Genomic DNA, 13642 nt, shown 5'->3' with positions numbered 1-13642 from the left:
AAAGAGAAAAATAATGCATTTGAATATCAGTTTGACAACTGATCATACATGTACGATGTGAATCTTTATTAGTTTTAGTGCAGATTCGTTCATACGAAACAAAGGCACAATTTTGTTTTACGGATAATTTTAATGTCCTGCAACGATATCAATTCATACGACACAGGAACAATAACTCCGATCCTGGTAAAAAGACAGTTCCGCTCGGCTTAAAGGACTGAGACAGTCATGTAAAATATCGAATATAATAAATTTTTAATAAACAACTGGTTGCAAGATGAGTTGCAGATATTTGATCAGTTACCAAATTTTAACTAACTCTTTTGACTTGTTAATTCTTTTCAGCTCAATTCAACAGTGAAAAATGCGCATAATATCCCTTTAACATTCAGGTGTAGTTATTGTATATTTAAAGGGGCCTTTTCACAGATTTTGGCATGTATGGAAGTTTGTCATTAAATGCTTTATATTGATAAATGTAAACATTGGATCTAAAAAGCTCAAGTAAAAAAAACAAGTATTAAATTAAAGAAAGAAAAAAAGTAACTTTCAATTGGGCTCGAACCTCTGACCCCTGGAGTAAAGGTCTATAGCTTTGACCACTCGGCCATCCATGCTTATACAATGAGTGATGTATTTTATACTTTATGTAAGCAATCCTCGTTGTATTACACAATATAACGACAACAACAGAACTCTCCAAATTATTCAATCGTTTCGCGTTGCAACGCTTTATAATTTTTAGGTTTTTAAATCGTCAAAAGATGCATATAATGGATATTGTAAAGCATGGTAAATGTTCATTAATACCGTTTCCACACAAATATCATAACTTCAACGAAAATTTGCGAATCTGTCAATTTACCAAAACGTGAAAAGGCCACTTTAACCCATTTCTGCCTAGCGTCTAGAAAAAGGCCTTGTCAAACAGCGTAGACCCAGATGAGACGCCGCATCATGCGGCGTCTCATCAGGGTCTGCGCTGTTTGCTTAAAGGAATTTCTGTCAGACATATTCTAAATATAGAAATAAAATAAATGTACTAGACATCCCTAATTTTGGAAATGAATTTATCCAATTTAGAAGGATGGGAGAATCCACTAGTCATAAATGATATAATAACCTGCATTTCGCCCCTGCAGACGGATGCCCGGTGCTGGCGGGATTCCTCTGTGACAACCACTGGTGTATCCATGACGACCTAACGTGTGACGGAGTCAACCACTGCGGCGACAATTCGGACGAGAACCCCGTATTCACCTGCCCCAGGTTTGAACACATAAGTAAGTGTGGCACTGTTTACGTATCGTGTAATTAATTTAAAAGCGTATGTATCTGTATTAATATTTAAAATATTGAAATAGCGCACTCGAAGGAAAAATATATATATATATATATATATATATATATATATATATATATATATATATATATATATATATATATATATATATGTAATATATATCAAAAACGCAATATCGATAAGTGTTTGTTGGAGGATAGTTTTTCGAGACAATGTCATTTATTGTTTACTTAGGGGGTAAATACTAGTGCCTGATAAGGATTCCGACATAAAAGTGTTTTAATCGATGTTCATTGAGACCTTCCTTATAATTCCAGTTTCATCAAAAAAGTTTCAAACTCGGGATAAACACAAATATGTCACGCAGCAAATGCCGTTGCTAACGACTACTGAGATATCGTGTTTTGGCCGGTTCCGTTGCCATGACGACTCCGGATGTATTGACACGAGACTCACGTGCGACAAAATTGCGCATTGCAAAGACCAGTCCGACGAGAGGGGTTGTGGTAAGCAGCAAATATATGTTATGCTCAAATAAAAAAAAAGCTTACATGTATGCAATCCATCGTGAATATCTTTAAGTTACATTTACGTCGACAGTAAGTTTGTTTATATTGCCGCTTGTGGACTACATGGTAAAAAAAACATATTCTTTAAGAATCTATGTACGTTGAAATGATGACAATACATGTATATATTTATTGGTACGTAAAGATGATACAATGCAATATCTTCGGAATATAACAAATTTGAATTTCAATCACTTTTATTTAGCTTTTTAACTTTTTCAAGACCGATATAAGAACATACTGTTTTTTTATTGTTTATATTGAACATATAACATACTACCGAAAAGAAATATTGATTTATTATATGGTTCTTATGTCCACTTCTCATTAGACGGAATCATAGACAGTTGCTTGAGTAACACAAGCCAGCCGGTTATATCCGCGGCCTCTTTTTTTCATGCAGTGCTTTGATTATTTTTTTCGTTTCAGCTCTATACATCTTCAAAAGTAAGGCGTGGAGACCTGGTCATCAAACATTTCCATTCAACGTCTCACTATATGTTTATGTATTGCTTTCTGTGTTATTAAATGTTTTGATTGCTTATTGGTAAACGATGACGCAGTGTTATTTATTGATTAATTATTTTTGTGATAATAAATTTATTGATGTGTTTACATAATATTGTGTTTGTCTCTATCCTATATCAGGACGTGGTATAAATATGTTTTTGGTTACTCATCGTAGTTTTTACAAATCAAACATAAATTTTGTGTACGTACATGTCAAAACTAGCAAACACACATATACAAATACATATATAATAAATATATGAAAGGGGTCAATGTTATAATTTAACGGGCGGAATCTTTCTCTATGTAATGCAGCTCGCGATGACTATCACGTATTGTGTTTGTGAGTGTTTGTCAAGTAGGTTTGTCACTTTTCATTAATCAATTTTATATCCATTTTAAATGATATGTGCGTATCAAAAATGGTACATAAGAATTTTACAAATAAAACACATTGAAAAGCCTTTCATCTACTTCAATTCCAAGAACTGTGACATCGTTTCCAATTGTATTAGTGGTCAATTTCTATATAAACATTCTCAGAATAAGTCGTTGATTTAAAAGCCATAGAGAAACAGCAGCTTATGAAAAGAACAACAATATGGTACGAAAAACATAATTTATTCGAGTATTATCCAATAAAATACGTCATTGATAAATATATACAAAGTTGTATAAAAATGGAGATTCAAACGCTCGTGGTATCAAAGCAGCAAGCATTATAACAATTGCAATGTAAAATGTATGAACTTGCGTTCATAAGATTGAATTCACTGTAAATGACGACATGTCCTTTAAACCCTCCCCAAAATGTTTATGCAAATATTTTGCACATTATTATCAAAGCAGGTATAATTTAATATACATTTTCAATTTTCGCACTAAAATATAATCATCTTTACATACATTTTATTTCAATATATGTTTCGAAAAAAGTTTCAATATCTTCATGTAAATGTAAGTATGGTTAGTGCTGAATGATACTAATTTAAAAATAAATAAAAACCAACAACAACATTAACACCCTGATCAATGAATGGAGGAAAAAATGACGATGGCTGCACCAATATCACATCTCATGATCACGAAAGTTACGAATTAAAAAGATTGTTTAAATTAGAAAAACGGTAAAAATAAACTTAAAGACTTTTCTTAAATTTCGCCGAGACAGGTATGATTCATTCGTAAAAACCGCTAAAATAATATGTTCATCACCCAATTATAATTTTGTTATCAAACTCGACACACTCTCTCTTGACCGGATGAAAAACGGACGTAATTTTGTCGCCCTTACACTCCATCTGCAGCGTCACGCGCTCTTCGTCACAGGTGACGTAATACGGCGACCATTCGCGGCCGGCCCAGGCGTTCAAGCCGTCTGGAAGTCCGGAGCAGGATGCGTGACGTACGGAACACGGGACACAGTGAGACGCCCCCGAACACTGGTTTGCTTCGTAATCGCCTGGTTCAAAATAAGGATCATGCTAAATATTCAGGGGAACCTTGAATATGAACCGTGCTCTGTGAAAAAAGGGGTTCAATGCATGCGCGTAAAGTGTCGTCCCAGATTAGCATGTGAAGTCCGCACAGGCCAATCAGGGACGACACTTTCCGCCTTAACTGGATTTTTGCTTAGAAGAGACTTTCTGAAAACGAAAAATACCATAAACGCGGAATGTGTCGTCCATGATTAGCCTATGCGGACTGCACAGGCTAATCTGAGACGACATTTTGCGCACATGCATTAAACCCCTTTTTCACAGAGCACCACCCATACCTAAAGGCTACCTAAATGTTTTGTTATAAATTCAACCCTGTCATATTCTTATGTTACTGACTTTGTTATTGATAAAATTATATGTAAACTAATGAGATGATAAAGATGTGAAGTGTTCTATGAAATTTGAATACATGTACATATGTGTATAGGACATACGGACAATCAGAAATTATCAATTACGGCGGGTATCACTGGAATCAGATAAACATAGAGATTGTAAATTGCGACAATCAACGAATTTCACTCACATGGGCTTTTAGGCACAGTTTGTCCGATAGTGCAGACGATATCTTTGAACGGTTCGCATTTCCCGGATTTCTTGTCAAACAGCAACGGATACGGACACTCCCTTGTTTCCATGGTTGCGTTTCCGGAGGGCAGCTGGACGCATTCGGAGTATTTTGCACAGTTGCTCACATCGGGTTCAGTTGTTCCCGGCTTGCACGGAGATGTACGCTTCCCATTGTCAACCGTTGAACCTGGAAAAATCATAATTGAAACAAATACGTATGGTTTCAACTACACATGTCTGTTATCATACTGATAAATAGTTTCTTCTACATAAAATGGTTCTTCAGTGGTCAATTAGTACTAGTTAAAGATTGAAAAAAAACATGTTATGCACTGAGGTCATAAAAAGCCACTACGGTTAAGTCATATTGACTTGTATACCGTTATTACAAGCTGAGCCATGGTAATCACATTCAACTCAATAAAGTACTTACAGTCATCGAGCTCGGAACCGATGGGAACGCAGTCAGTGAGTCCCGCTCCAATGACCATCCCGTCGGGACACGTGTATGTCATCCGCCGGCCCAGGAGGCACATTAGCGCAGTCGAGCAGTCGTCTGCACTGCGCCTCCACTTGATAGCGCTCCCGGCCGACTTTCCCGGCGAGCAAGCGTCGTCGGTATCTTGACCGTTTATTCGCACTGTTGTCAAAAGTAGTAACATAGCGGCCGCGGCAATTTCAAGTACGTTGAGTCCCATCATATTTTATATTTCAATAAAGAGTAAGGCGATGATAAAATGAATAAATTCTGATTAAACAAAGATTCTTAAGTGTTATAATAGTTTGTCGTTTAGTGGTGGTTGTTGGTGATCAATATGTCCGTACTTAAAAATCCTTCTCCTTGTCCCCTTTATATACTCCATATCGTCCCTCCTGATAATACTCTAGAACACGCAAAGTCCCACTTTCTGTCACTCCTGCGTGGAAAACAAGGTGTGCATGAGTTTGATTGGAAAGGATGTGACGTCAGAGTGCAAACTTTGAACGGGCGAGGGTGTATTGCATCAACTTGTCCTGACTTAATGTGCGAAGAATGCTAATCAAATGATAACTACAGTGGCGTATCTAGTTTTGATTTAAAATTCATAATAACCGCCTACAGAATAAACGGAACGAAGAGAAGACCTTTGCTTATAAATCAACATTTTGTTAAAAATGTTTTATTACATATACTATATGAGGATTTGAAGAGTTTTTAGAACTAAGCTGCATATGTTTGATTCGGGTGCGCTGATTAAAGATACGCCCTTGGTTCAATATCGGCAGTATACCTAGTTACTGAAATATGTGTTTAGGAATCGGCTACCTAATGACTACGGGTATGCGTGATGCACCGATTATATACAATTTTGAAACGTGCTCTACTCCCAGGAATGCATCACTAATGGACCCGTGATACAAATTGCGTCGTTAATATCGGCATTATGACCCCTCGCGAAAGGATTACATTGGCATGGGGTTAATCAAGACATGAATGTTGCATAGCCAAAATTAGCCATGTCACCCTGCAATCACGATGATGTTAAATTTCTCGGTATTCATGCCAAGAATACCAAGCGTCTGGGGGTGCCGATCGTTCCGAAGAAAAAAAAATCATCGACTTTACGTATGGAGTAACGCATTTTCCACACAGTTGATTACAGAACAATGACATTTGTATCAATCGATTTTATTCTTAGAAAAAAAACGAAAATTATTAACATCACTAATTTTAACAGAGATATAGGTTGATGAAGTTACTCGGAAAATAGTCTAAGGTTCTCGCATACAACTTCCCATGATTAAAATGTATTTGAAAACATTGAAGCGGTTATAAGATTATCCTTTGCACGGTAGTTTGGTAGAATTTAAGATTTAAATCTTTACATATATTCGTATGAAATGCTTATTATATTGAAACTTTATTTGAAAGATATATTACTAATGCAGACGCCGTATCGCACGAAAATCTTTTGTTAAAAAACTCTGGTGGTTACATTAACCCATTTATGCCTAGCGTCTAGAAAAAAGGCCTTGGCAAACAGCGTAGACCCACATGAGACGCCGCATGATGCGGCGTCTCATCATGGTCTGCGATGTTTGCTTAAAGGAATTTTTAAAATAAATATTCTAAATATAGAAAAAAATATACTAGACATCCCTAATTTTGGAGATAAATTGAACCAAGGATGGGAGAGTCCACAAGGCATAAATGTGTTAATCGCCGTTATTAAGATCGGCGGCGGCTAAGTAATTTGTACTACTAAGGGCATGTATGCCATCAATTTTGTGATACCGCTTCTAGAAACGAACGAACGGATGGATGGAAACGCTACATTAATCTAGTCATATCAGGAATATGAGCGGTTGGAACTAGTCTCAAGTATTCATATATCAACATCAAAAGCCCAGATCCGTACATGCATTTGCTTCCGCTTACTAATTTTAGTACGTTTACTACTGGTTTTTGATAAAATACTTGTATATTACGTGCTTAATCCTTTTCATTGAACTTTATTATCAGCGTATGGTCAACACACCGGGAGTTATTTATCAAATGAACGCGGTAGTATAGTTGCGGATGATACTATCGCTAAATGGTACGAGTTGACCTCCACACTCTCCCTTGTACCCATGCCCTCTGTTTATACTAGCATGACGGCTTGAATAACTGAACTTTATTTTTATTCAATGTTTAATGCGAATGTACATTACGTCGCGCTCAGTACTGGCGTAAAGTTTCCTTACTTAAGGTGCATTTTTAGCCGTTGACTCTTGATTCTTTGTGGCAGTTATTCTTCCGAATTTTAAAGCTAACATATCAAAACACGCAGAATTGATTTATCTTTTCGACGAGATAAGTATTGTTTTGGAGACATTTTGCAGGACAACTAGATTTCTTATTAAACTGAAACATCCTTTATCTATTTACAATTACTGTTTAATTGACGATTTTATCTTAAGTTATTAAAGAGATTTTATAAATGAAAGTGTAATGTTTGTAACAACTATGCGAGGCAAACACTATGTGGTGAGATCATATGAGCCGCGTTCTGAGAAAACTGGGCTTAATGCATGTGCGTAAAGTGTCGTCCCAGATTTGCCTGTGCAGTACGCACAGGCTTATCAGTGACGACACTTTCCGCTTTTGTGGTATTTTTTGTTTCAAGGAAGTCCCTCCTTACCGAAAATCAAGTTAAGGCGGAAAGTGTCGTCCCTGATTAGCCTGTGCGGACTGCACAGGCTAATCTGGGACGACACTTTACGCACATACATGCCATTATGCCCAGTTTTCTCAGAACACGACCCATCTTAATTATCTTGATTATCTGCACTGTCTTGATTAGTAATGCCTCGGTCACACTGTCACGAATCATGCCGAAGAATGAGCTACTATTCAATCGGCTACGAATGACTACGAAATTGTCAAAATTCGTAGGCCGCTACGATTTCCGTACGGAGCACAACGAATTTACCATCAAAATGTTGGAAAACGAACAAGGAAAGGTACGGACCTCTACTAATCGACGCGATTTAGTACGGAGCGCCACGAATCGGTACGATCAAAGTACGAATCCGCTACGGTCTGGTACGATTAAGTACGATGCTACGCGAATCAGTACGATCTTATTACGGATCCGCTACGGTCTAGTACGGCTAAGTACGAACTAGAACGGTCCGCTACGAAGCAGTGGGAAATGCAACGGACTGGTACGGACAGGTAGGAACGATCTACGATTGAACATTGCGCCCACAGCCTCTTGTATTATCATACACAAAATGCCTTCCAAAAAGAGAACATGCAAGCAGCAGCAACAGCGCGTAACAGAAATAATGAAATCAGCCGTGTCTGGGGAAGAGTCTACCTCCGCCATCCAAAACCAAGAGCCGGGTCGTCTTAAAAGCTAGTCTCTTTTCCACCACTTCCTTTTTCATCTCTGGCCAGATAAAGTATGTAATCATTGATGTACACCTATAGATTATGCTTAGGCAAGTATGATGAATTTTGTATTTTATTATGTCGGCTATTAATTTAACAATTATTAAATCATGTAAAAAAGCAAGATTCAAAAGGCATATGAGGCAGACACTTACCTGCAAATAAAAAAATGGATTACTAGTAAGTTCAAATTCTAATATTTTCAAAATACGTAACATTTGCACAAAGATATACTAGTTATACGATATTGAATCATTATTACCTCTGTGCATATCTTCAAGCAGCTCTACTACGGCCTCTGCATTTTGTGCCATATCAATATCCAAGTGTAACAAATTTATCGCAAACGCAATTTGCTGGCAGTTCATGATTGTGAACTCAACAAATACAAGTACGGTTGCTTTATAATTTCAATGATGTATTTTAGTAGCAATTTATTGTATTCATATATATATATCAAAAACGCAATATCGATAAGTGTTTGTTGGAGGATAGTTTTTCGAGACAATGTCATTTATTGTTTACTTAGGGGGTAATTACTAGTGCCTGATAAGGATTCCGACATAAAAGTGTTTTAATCGATGTTCATTGAGACCTTCCTTATAATTCCAGTTTCATCAAAAAAGTTTCAAACTCGGGATAAACACAAATATGTCACGCAGCAAATGCCGTTGCTAACGACTACTGAGATATCGTGTTTTGGCCGGTTTCGTTGCCATGACGACTCCGGATGTATTGACACGAGACTCACGTGCGACAAAATTGCGCATTGCAAAGACCAGTCTGACGAGAGGGGTTGTGGTAAGCAGCAAATATATGTTATGCTCAAATAAAAAAAAGCTTACATGTATGCAATCCATCGTGAATATCTTTAAGTTACATTTACGTCGACAGTAAGTTTGTTTATATTGCCGCTTGTGGACTACATGGTAAAAAAACATATTCTTTAAGAATCTATGTACTTTGAAATGATGACAATACATGTATATATTTATTGGTACGTAAAGATGATACAATGCAATATCTTCGGAATATAACAAATTTGAATTTCAATCACTTTTATTTAGCTTTTTAACTTTTTCAAGACCGATATAAGAACATACTGTTTTTTTGTTGTTTATATTGAACATATAACATACTACCGAAAAGAAATATTGATTTATTATATGGTTCTTATGTCCACTTCTCATTAGACGGAATCATAGACAGTTGCTTGAGTAACACAAGCCAGCCGGTTATATCCGCGGCCTCTTTTCTTTCATGCAGTGCTTTGATTATTTTTTTCGTTTCAGCTCTATACATCTTCAAAAGTAAGGCGTGGAGACCTGGTCATCAAACATTTCCATTCAACGTCTCACTATATGTTTATGTATTGCTTTCTGTGTTATTAAATGTTTTTGTTGCTTATTGGTAAACGATGACGCAGTGTTATTTATTGATTAATTATTTTTGTGATAATAAATTTATTGATGTGTTTACATAATATTGTGTTTGTCTCTATCCTATATCAGACGTGGTATAAATATGTTTTTGGTTACTCATCGTAGTTTTTAACAAATCAAACATAAATTTTGTGTACGTACATGTCAAAACTAGCAAACACACATATACAAATACATATATAATAAATATATGAAAGGGGTCAATGTTATAATTTAACGGGCGGAATCTTTCTCTATGTAATGCAGCTCGCGATGACTATCACGTATTGTGTTTGTGAGTGTTTGTCAAGTAGGTTTGTCACTTTTCATTAATCAATTTTATATCCATTTTAAATGATATGTGCGTATCAAAAATGGTACATAAGAATTTTACAAGTAAAACACATTGAAAAGCCTTTCATCTACTTCAATTCCAAGAACTGTGACATCGTTTCCAATTGTATTAGTGGTCAATTTCTATATAAAACATTCTCAGAATAAGTCGTTGATTTAAAAGCCATAGAGAAACAGCAGCTTATAAAAAGAACAACATTATGGTACGAAAAACATAATTTATTCGAGTATTATCCAATAAAATACGTCATTGATAAATATATACAAAGTTGTATAAAAATGGAGATTCAAACGCTCGTGGTATCAAAGCAGCAAGCATTATAACAATTGCAATGTAAAATGTATGAACTTGCGTTCATAAGATTGAATTCACTGTAAATGACGACATGTCCTTTAAACCCTCCCCAAAATGTTTATGCAAATATTTTGCAAATTATTATCAAAGCAGGTATGATTTAATATACATTTTCAATTTTCGCACTTAAATATAATCATCTTTACATACATTTTATTTCAATATATGTTTCGAAAAAAGTTTCAATATCTTCATGTAAATGTAAGTATGGTTAGTGCTGAATGATACTAATTAAAAAATAAATAAAAACCAACAATAACATTAACACCCTGATCAATGAATGGAGGAAAAAATGACGATGGCTGCACCAATATCACATCTCATGATCACGAAAGTTACGAATTAAAAAGATTGTTTAAATTAGAAAAACGGTAAAAATAAACTTAAAGACTTTTCTTAAATTTCGCCGAGACAGGTATGATTCATTCGTAAAAACCGCTAAAATAATATGTTCATCACCCAATTATAATTTTGTTATCAAACTCGACACACTCTCTCTTGACCGGATGAAAAACGGACGTAATTTTGTCGCCCTTACACTCCATCTGCAGCGTCACGCGCTCTTCGTCACAGGTGACGTAATACGGCGACCATTCGCGGCCGGCCCAGGCCCAAGCCGTCTGGAAGTCCGGAGCAGGATGCGTGACGTACGGAACACGGGACACAGTGAGACGCCCCCGAACACTGGTTTGCTTCGTAATCGCCTGGTTCAAAATAAGGATCATGCTAAATATTCAGGGGAACCTTGAATATGAACCGTGCTCTGTGAAAAAGGGGTTCAATGCATGCGCGTAAAGTGTCGTCCCAGATTAGCATGTGAAGTCCGCACAGGCCAATCAGGGACGACACTTTCCGCCTTAACTGGATTTTTGCATAGAAGAGACTTTCTGAAAACGAAAAATACCATAAACGCGGAATGTGTCGTCCATGATTAGCCTATGCAGACTGCACAGGCTAATCTGAGACGACATTTTGCGCACATGCATTAAACCCCTTTTTCACAGAGCACGACCCATACCTAAAGGCTATGTTTTGTTATAAATTCAACCCTGTCATATTCTTATGTTACTGACTTTGTTATTGATACAATTATATATAAACTAATGAGATGATAAAGATGTGAAGTGTTCTATGAAATTTGAATACATGTACATATGTGTATAGGACATACGGACAATCAGAAATGATAAATTACGGCGGGTATCACTGGAATCAGATAAACATAGAGATTGTAAATTGCGACAATCAACGAATTTCACTCACATGGGCTTTTAGGCACAGTTTGTCCGATAGTGCAGACGATATCTTTGAACGGTTCGCATTTCCCGGATTTCTTGTCAAACAGCAACGGATACGGACACTCCCTTGTTTCCATGGTTGCGTTTCCGGAGGGCAGCTGGACGCATTCGGAGTATTTTGCACAGTTGCTCACATCGGGTTCAGTTGTTCCCGGCTTGCACGGAGATGTACGCTTCCCATTGTCAACCGTTGAACCTGGAAAAATCATAATTGAAACAAATACGTATGGTTTCAACTACACATGTCTGTTATCATACTGATAAATAGTTTCTTCTACATAAAATGGTTCTTCAGTGGTCAATTAGTACTAGTCAAAGATTGAAAAAAAAACATGTTATGCACTGAGGTCATAAAAAGCCACTACGGTTAAGTCATATTGACTTGTATACCGTTATTACAAGCTGAGCCATGGTAATCACATTCAACTCAATAAAGTACTTACAGTCATCGAGCTCGGAACCGATGGGAACGCAGTCAGTGAGTCCCGCTCCAATGACCATCCCGTCGGGACACGTGTATGTCACCCGCCGGCCCAGGAGGCACATTAGCGCAGTCGAGCAGTCGTCTGCACTGCGCCTCCACTTGATAGCGCTCCCGGCCGACTTTCCCGGCGAGCAAGCGTCGTCGGTATCTTGACCGTTTATTCGCACTGTTGTCAAAAGTAGTAACATAGCGGCCGCGGCAATTTCAAGTACGTTGAGTCCCATCATATTTTATATTTCAATAAAGAGTAAGGCGATGATAAAATGAATAAATTCTGATTAAACAAAGATTCTTAAGTGTTATAATAGTTTGTCGTTTAGTGGTGGTTGTTGGTGATCAATATGTCCGTACTTAAAAATCCTTCTCCTTGTCCCCTTTATATACTCCATATCGTCCCTCCTGATAACACTCTAGAACACGCAAAGTCCCACTTTCTGTCACTCCTGCGTGGAAAACAAGGTGTGCATGAGTTTGATTGGAAAGGATGTGACGTCAGAGTGCAAACTTTGAACGGGCGAGGGTGTATTGCATCAACTTGTCCTGACTTAATGTGCGAAGAATGCTAATCAAATGATAACTACAGTGGCGTATCTAGTTTTGATTTAAAATTCATAATAACCGCCTACAGAATAAACGGAACGAAGAGAAGACCTTTGCTTATAAATCAACATTTTGTTAAATATGTTTTATTACATATACTATATGAGGATTTGAAGAGTTTTTAGAACTAAGCTGCATATGTTTGATTCGGGTGCGCTGATTAAAGATACGCCCTTGGTTCAATATCGGCAGTATACCTAGTTACTGAAATATGTGTTTAGGAATCGGCTACCTAATGACTACGGGTATGCGTGATGCACCGATTATATACAATTTTGAAACGTGCTCTACTCCCAGGAATGCATCACTAATGGACCCGTGATACAAATTGCGTCGTTAATATCGGCATTTTGACCCCTCGCGAAAGGATTACATTGGCATGGGGTTAATCAAGACATGAATGTTGCATAGCCAAAATTAGCCATGTCACCCTGCAATCACGATGATGTTAAATTTCTCGGTATTCATGCCAAGAATACCAAGCGTCTGGGGGTGCCGATCGTTCCGAAGAAAAAAAAATCATCGACTTTACGTATGGAGTAACGCATTTTCCACACAGTTGATTACAGAACAATGACATTTGTATCAATCGATTTTATTCTTAGAAAAAAAACGAAAATTATTAACATCACTAATTTTAACAGAGATATAGGTTGATGAAGTTACTCGGAAAATAGTCTAAGGTTCTCGCATACAACTTCCCATGATTAAAATGTATTTGAAAACATTGAAGCGGTTATAAGATTATCCTTTGCAC

At 37.0% G+C, this 13642-nt stretch overlaps 2 protein-coding genes across 5 annotated transcripts in view; one reads left to right on the top strand and one right to left on the bottom strand.

Moving 5' to 3' along the window:
- Positions 1 to 13642, top strand: part of LOC127844909 (uncharacterized) — a 71494-nt gene that overhangs the window by 38277 nt on the left and 19575 nt on the right. The window contains exons 11-12 of the mRNA XM_052375455.1: positions 1143 to 1283; positions 1621 to 1809. Of these exons, the coding sequence (XP_052231415.1) occupies positions 1143 to 1283; positions 1621 to 1809 (330 nt within the window). The remainder of the gene's footprint in view (positions 1 to 1142; positions 1284 to 1620; positions 1810 to 13642) is intronic.
- Positions 2988 to 13642, bottom strand: part of LOC127844910 (uncharacterized) — a 33049-nt gene continuing 22394 nt past the window's right edge. Inside the window, exons 1-3 of one of the 4 annotated variants that reach the window (XM_052375457.1) lie at positions 12245 to 12782; positions 4411 to 4641; positions 2988 to 3844 (exon numbers count right to left, since the gene is read on the bottom strand). In XM_052375457.1, the coding sequence (XP_052231417.1) occupies positions 3594 to 3844; positions 4411 to 4641; positions 12245 to 12512 (750 nt within the window). In that variant the 5' untranslated portion in view covers positions 12513 to 12782 and the 3' untranslated portion in view covers positions 2988 to 3593. Of the gene's footprint in view, positions 3845 to 4410; positions 4642 to 4887; positions 5319 to 10596; positions 11208 to 11766; positions 11998 to 12244; positions 12786 to 13642 lie in introns of those variants that run through there. The other 3 variants (XM_052375458.1, XM_052375460.1, XM_052375459.1) reach the window with 3 other exon arrangements.

Source organism: Dreissena polymorpha, chromosome 9, assembly GCF_020536995.1.
Source record: "Dreissena polymorpha isolate Duluth1 chromosome 9, UMN_Dpol_1.0, whole genome shotgun sequence".
Classification (NCBI taxonomy): Eukaryota; Metazoa; Mollusca; class Bivalvia; order Myida; family Dreissenidae; genus Dreissena; species Dreissena polymorpha.
Note: the sequence above shows the minus strand (reverse complement) of the source record. Positions and strands in the feature narration are given on the sequence as shown.